Source organism: Colobus angolensis, unplaced genomic scaffold (genome assembly GCF_000951035.1).
Source record: "Colobus angolensis palliatus isolate OR3802 unplaced genomic scaffold, Cang.pa_1.0 Scaffold306, whole genome shotgun sequence".
Classification (NCBI taxonomy): Eukaryota; Metazoa; Chordata; class Mammalia; order Primates; family Cercopithecidae; genus Colobus; species Colobus angolensis.
Genome location: NW_012116333.1, coordinates 3,027,306 through 3,034,376, shown reverse-complemented (window position 1 = coordinate 3,034,376; position 7,071 = coordinate 3,027,306). Strand labels below are relative to the sequence as shown.

The window sequence follows — 7,071 nt, the reverse complement described above, 5'->3', positions numbered from 1 at the left end:
TTGCGTTTCTCATAGCCCTCACAGTGCATAGTTTGATATCCGAATGTGCAGAGTGAGTTACCTTTCCATGTGCTTGCAGCAGATATGAGTTTGGGTCTGTCATATCAGTGTAAATAGTTTAAAAGAAAACCACCTAAACAATGTCCACTGGGGTAATGTCATCCCAAAGGTAGGCCCCATGAAGCCTCCCTGCCCCTACTCGACCCCATGATGGCATGCCATAGACTAGGAGAGACTTAATTCTTTCCTCCCTTTTCTCTCCTGGCCCCTGTGTCTTTTAAACATTGGCTACTGCTGCTGGCAGACTGCAGACAAAGACAAATGAATTGTTGACCCAGCAAGGTCCTCGACACACGTGCTCTCCAATCCTCATAGTCTTGCAAGTGGGGACATTCTTGTTCTCATTTTACAGTGGAGGGAATTGAGTCTCTGGGCATGTGTGTCATTTGGCCAAGGTTGGTGGGGCTGCCTGGCCCCATAGCTGGAGCTCTCTGTCTGCCCAGAGATCCATAGAGGGAAAGGAACCAGAGGAGAACTCAGATCTGCACTGTGGTCATTTGGAAAGAACAGACAAGTAGCTTTGGGCCAACTTACAGCAAGTGGGCTGCCTTTCCCCAGAAAACCCCAGGACCCTTGTGCTGCAACTTCCTAAGCAGAGCAGGAAGGTGGCTGTGGGAGGAAAGGAGCATAAATCTATAGGCCAATGACTTAAGTTTGTATGTTCAAAGGGCGGTGCCCAAAACTCTCACAACATGTAATAGAGATCCTCCATCTAAAACCAGGGGTTCAAGGGACTCACTTCTTGAGGCTGCTTGTGTTTTCAAAGAGCTGAGCAAAGGTCAAATGCCCACCCCACCTCTGCTGGCCTGTGACAGTCCAGGTCGAAGCATGGAGAGCCTTCACAGTGGCCCAAAGAAGGGAAACCTACAGGATTCCTGGGCTAGAGCAGAGTGCTCAGCAGGAAGCAGCAGGATTGGAGGGACGTGCAGCAGAACACACAGGCTCTGTGCTGCAGATTTCTTTGGTTGCTTTGTCACTCCCTTCCCCTGTCCTTTAGACTTCCCATAAAAATGTGCTCCAATGGGAAGTGCCTCTTGCATCTCTTCTATGATCACGGTCTCTCGAGACATCTCAACTCTGCCTCGGCTGACCTGTCTATCCTGCCCATGCTGGAGCTGGAACTGGGGGTGGAGCTGGAGCTGGAGCTGGGGCTGGGTTTGATTCTGGATGAGGTGTCCCCTCCTACCAGCCCTGCTCCCCTCAGGCCAGCTGTCCCCTCAGTCCCTGAGGCCAGAAGAGAGCCCTGCTGTAGGCTCTACCACATGGATTTTTGTCAGAGTCCCTGGATAGCCTGCTCCAAACAAAGGAGCCCAGCTGCCTAAGGATCCTGCTTGAATCACTAATATTTTCTGAAATTAATGTCAGGGTGGTTTTCTTAAAAATCTCTGTCCTAAAACAGATAACAGAAAAACCCGAAGTAGCCATCTCTCTTCTCCACCTACTGGAGCATGTAGGAGGGGAGGAGAGGGGAAAGGATGCAGAAAAAATGCAAATGGCAGGACCCCAGGAAGTGGCCGGGTCCTTTGCAAACCCACTGGCACCAGGCGCCATCTGCTTGGGGCTGTGCAGTTTACTTTTCTTGGACTGGCCCTGATGCCGTCTGCTAAGCAGAGAGTGGCAGCAACTCCAGGGCAGTCACAGGTACATTTTTCTTCCTTTCAGAATAGCTGGACACAATTTTCTGACTCAATAGAAGGCTGCCCCTGGGCACGAAAGCAGAAATGTGTTTGTGGGCCCAAGTCACTATATTTTAAATGGACTTGGGCTCTGTGATGTGTGTAGGAGGAGCGGGTGCTTACAGGACTGTACGGCTCAGTGGAGGCACTGGGAATGCCATGATTGGAATGCTGTGAATCTCAAAACACAGCCTCCTCTCCCCACAAAAAGAAAAAAGGTAATGACCTGGAGTTAGCCTCTTCCTTCCTAACTCATTTAGGTACATTGCATGTAATAAGGTGACTCATCCTTTCATTGGGCAGAAGCATCACCTGGACACACTAGGTCCTGCTGGAGAAGGAGACATGAACACTAAGCTTCCAAGGACCACAGGAGTCCTCATTGTGGCTCGCCAGTGCATCCAGGCTGCCTCCGAGCCAGGCTGGTCCTGTTTCCCAGTGCACAGGCCCAAAGGCACCTTGAAAATGACGATTCCCATGCATAAAGAGGGGACCCTTTTCTCCTAACACTCCAACTCTGTGTGATGTCTCTGTGTGATCTGTGGGTTGGACCCTGAGGACAGGGAGCTGTGGCAAGCTGGGGTAAGGGATGGGAGCGGGGATCGGCAGGGTCTGGCTGCTCTAGAGGCTGAGTTTGGGAGGTGAAACCTAGTGGCAGCAGTCAAGGTTGGTGTTCCTGTCTGGGCCTCATGGCTTTTTCTTTTGTTGCCAATGGCTTGCTCTCGGCAGGCGGCGGCAGACTGCAGAGGTCTCTTATGTCAATGAGACTTTCTTCCACAGCTTTTGCAAACTTGCTAGAAGAAGTCTCTTTGCAGCTGTGAAAGCTGGAGATGCAGAAAAGGATGGTCTCTGGCTGGGGGTTATAGCAGGCACCATACCCATTTGGGACCACAGGACCATAGCAGCAGAACATCTCCATGGTTGTGGGCACCTGGAGGAGAGGACAGGTCAGGAGCTGCTTGTTCTGGAATGCAGCCTGCCAGCGTTAACTGGGCTTGGCTTCTCTGACTGTTTTCCACCTGGGGGTTTGACTGAATTAACCAAATCAAGTGATTGCTTCAGCATGGATGGACACAGCCAGAGTCATAAAAACAGACCCATCTAACTGTGTGATATCAGAGGATGAGGGGCCCCAAGCCCACTCCCTGGTGTGCAATCTGCTCTACTTGTGGAGTTGGAAGCTCCCATCGTGACCTGGTGCTGGGTCTTGGGCTGAGTCTCCCCTTCACCTGGGGGCCATTTGAGGCATGGAGGCAATCAGGTAATTTACTAAATGGTCCCCTGGTGACACCCCACAGTTAGATGCTTTCTGGAGGGAGGAATTTATGAACTGGAGGAAATCTAGCCCATCCTCTCTGTCGATTTTCCCCAGATCCTTAATTACTGTCAGTATTGCTTGGCTGCTCTGATTTCTCCCTGCAGCCTGGCCATGCCCAATTACCCAGCCTTGGGTGTTTCAAAGATTGCCATCAACTGGAGTTTTACTTATGCACCTAGTATGTTTTGAATTCAGAGTGCTGAGATTTTGTAATCCAGATCACAAACCAAGAAAGTATGTTTCTGAAAGCATTCAAGCCATAAATGCTACTTTCCAGTTGGAAAACAACAAAATCCCCACACCCCAGATTAATTTTATTAGCTGGTCCTATGGAAAAAAGTAGAAAGGATTCTTGGGCAGGTGCAGGGCCCGGTTTGTTTTAAACCTACAGGTTTCTGGTGTTGTGTGCTCAGGCCTTCGGAAGTGACACTGGCTGTTTTAATGGGGCAGAACAAACCATTAGTCTTGCTAATAGAGTCACCGCATTGTCAGATAAATTTGCCGTGCAATAGCCGAAGGCCATAAAGCCATTCCAAAGCACTTTTTGCCCATGGATGATTTCCTGAGAAATTTATGGTACTGTGTTCTGTCCTCGTTTATTCACGTCTGCATGCTCACTGCCATAATGACAACATCCAATTACTGAGTGGGCTTCTGTCCTCAAACACAGCTCGTCAACCCCAGTACTGCCCACGTCCAGCTTTTCACAGATGAGGTGGCATTTTAGTAAATTGATGGCTGTGGGGCATTTCCCCTCCTAAACCACGACCTCTATCTAATGGATTGCATTCTGTCTTTGTGGCAGTGGCCCTCACACAGGACACGGTGCTGCACTGGTTAGATGTTGGGCTGGCCATGAATGTTTTGCTGTTGGTCGCGTGGCCCTTTACAATAATATCTATGACCTATTTAGAGGGCCCTGTCCATGCCAGGCCCTGGACTGGGCTTTCTCCCTACATCATTGAATCTGGCCGAGCCAAGACTTCACTCCAGATCTGCTGGGTGTCAGAGCCCATGGAAACCGCGGTAATAGATTGAAAGGTAGTAAGATGTAACGGTTAGGGCACCAGAATGGGTGTGTTCCTGTACTGTCTCCACCTCGGCTGAGTAGGGTCTGCTGATTACTCCCATTTAGGAGATGGGAAACCTTCTTCTTTTTTTCTGTTTTTTGAGACAGGGTCTCACTCTGTCACCTGGGCTGGAATGCAGTGGTGCAATCAAGGCTCACTGTAACCTCTACCTCCCCAGCTCAAGCAATCCTCTTATTTCAGCCTCTTTAGTAGCTGGGACTTCAGGCACACACCACCATGCCCAGCTAATTTTTTAAAATAGGGAGATGAGGTCTCTCCATTTTGCCCAGGCTGGTCTCAAACTCCTGGGCTCGAGCAATCCTCCTGCCTCAGCCTCCCAAGGTGTTGGGATTATAGTTGTAAGCCACCAAGCCTGGTCGGTAAACCATCTTCTAATGAACATTCAGATCATTTTGCTGATGGTCACATAGTTCAGAAAAAGCAGAGGCAGGATTTGCCTGACTCCAGCTAGTGGGCTTGTTGTCACTGTTCTTTAGAAAGCTTACTGACTACACTACTCTTGGGCAATGGCTGCACAGGGCTGTACCTGGCTGGTGGAGAGGACAAACCGGTTGCTCATCAGGTAGGTTTCATCCATGAACATCTCGGGCATCTCCTTGCACACGGCTCGGGCCAGCTCCCGTAGCGCCAGCAGGTGGTTGTCAATGGCCATCCCTGTTATGGCCTGGGTAGTTGGGGGCAAAGAACAGGAGATGAGAAGGGGGCCCCCTGCAACTCCTTGTTCCCTCCTCTCTAGTCCACAGGACTACGGGTGACTCCAGCAGCCACGGCTCATGCTTATCCAGTGCCTGCTGCCAACAGTGTGTATCTGGCTGCTCAGGACTGACCGCTATACCATGCGGCCTCTGCTCCCGGGCCCTTGCACATTTCCACATGCACTGAGTGAGTCCAGAGCAGGTTGGGTTCTAGCTTGAGATATCTGAGCCAAAGGTTAGTGAGTCTGAGCATCCCCTACACACCTACACCCGGCTGGTTCTCTAAGTGGAAAGAATGGGGCTGGCCTGGCCGTCTCAACTACCAACTACTTGGGCAGGGGAGAGAGTTTGGGAAGAAGGCTGTGTGCAGGGCTTGGGGACTGCTGGATCCTGTGCAAGCGTTGTGAAGGCATCCCAGGCTGTCCTGAACAGACTCTCACCACAACCAGCACTGTCTCCTCCAGTAGGAGCCCAGGGAACAAGAGATGGAGGATAGAGGTTGTGAGATCTGTTCCTGAATCTTGGCTGCTATTTCATGGCTCAGGATCAATTCATTTAAACTGGATCCATAATCTAAGAAATCGTTTTGAGACAGGAACTAGATCCCTTAGCAGGCTCAGCTGACATTTTCAAGGGGAAAGAGGCAGTTGAATGATAAAAGTTCTTTTTCTTTTTATCACAATATATTTAAACTTTCATCAAAGGATAGAAATATAGAGAAAGCTCCAGGATGTCAATGTAGGAGGGGTTCATGGAGTGTGGGGTGTCTGGAAGTGGGGCTGGGTACTCATTCTATGGCTCCCCCACTTGAGGCTGGGTATGTAGTATGCACACTGGTTTTTTTGGACTACATGTTTATCTAGAGCAATTCTAGGGGCTGATGGAGACTCAGGGGGCCACCCTCACCCATAACAATCACTTTTGGGTCAACATCAGGGTAACTCTTGGGGTTTCACAGTTCTGCAGGATGGCCACTTAGCTGTCAACGCCCTGCACAGGAAGAAACTCCCCATTTCCCATTCACAATGAACTTGGTATAGGTTTACAAGGCACGTTTAGGGATTTGACAGCTGTTCTCTTTCGGTTGCGAATGAATGCATAAAGATGATAGGCTCTGTTCTCTCTGAACGCACCTAATTAGAGGCTGAAAAGACAAACATTACACAACCACAGCTTACTTTAGATGTGCCCTGTTAGGACAGAAGGAAAGAATGGTGGGCCTATCTGTGAAGGAGACTACTCTTTTAATTTCTCTGGTTTCCTCTATTTAATTCCTGATTTGTGTTGGTTCATAGAAGCAGCTGCCCTGTGAACAGTCAACTCACCCCTCTTTTCACCACCTTGGAATAACTGTAGCAAGAGAGACTGAGTTCACAGGTTGTTTGGCTCAGAGCCATGAGTAATAATGAGTAAAATGACTTATAATTCAGTATTTCATTCATTCATTTAGGGAATCTTAATTGAGTGCCTACTATATGCCTAGTGCCGCAGGTCCTGGAGCCACAACAGAGAACGAGACAGTTGTAGACTTAGTCCTTGTGGAACTTATGGTGTAGTGGGGGGCAGATTTCATCAACCATGCAAAAAAACATGATCATAAACTCAAGTGTGAGGAAGGAAAACTACAGAACAGTGGGAGAGTAAGTGATGGGGGCTCTGGACCACCTTGCCATTGGAACTTCCTTTCTCCATGACCACTGGCAAATATGCTTACCAGTTATTAGGTTTCCTTCTTTTCCCCTTTCCTTACCCTCCATGTCCAACCACACACCAGATTCACCTCGTAAGCGTCTTTGTATCTCTCTTTTCCCCAAACCCATCTCTTTGATTTGGTTGTTTTCATCAACTTCACATTTTTAACACAACCCTATGGCAATGCTTTGGAGGGTGTTTTCCTAGACATTTTAATAAATTTAAAGTTGTTATTGTTATATATTTATATCGTTTAGAAATCCAAATAAGCCAAAAGCCAAGGTCATTTTGCCAGCACGGATTCCTACCCCAAGGAGGCAATTCCTTACAGTCTTTTAGCTATTTCTTTTGGGTATATACTTTTTTTCCTCCAAATATATGCTTAGGTTACCACTACTGAATTTCTCAGTTTCACCTATAATCATCTTGTTATAGACAGTGACTCTCGCTCTGTGGCCTAGGCTGGAGTGCAGTGGTGCGATCTCAGCTCACTGCAACCTCCACCTCCCAGGTTCATGCCATTCTCCTGCCTCAGCCTC

General features: G+C 48.7%; 1 protein-coding gene across 2 annotated transcripts in view; it reads right to left on the bottom strand.

Annotated features, from left to right (window-relative positions):
- Positions 1-2,341: 2,341 nt before the first annotated feature.
- CHAT (choline O-acetyltransferase) overlaps positions 2,342-7,071 on the bottom strand; it is a 57,623-nt gene continuing 52,893 nt past the window's right edge. For both annotated transcript variants that reach the window (XM_011950368.1, XM_011950367.1), the window contains exons 14-15: positions 4,672-4,809; positions 2,342-2,667 (exon numbers count right to left, since the gene is read on the bottom strand). In XM_011950368.1, coding sequence (XP_011805758.1) covers positions 2,398-2,667; positions 4,672-4,809 — 408 coding nt within the window. In that variant the 3' untranslated portion in view covers positions 2,342-2,397. The remainder of the gene's footprint in view (positions 2,668-4,671; positions 4,810-7,071) is intronic.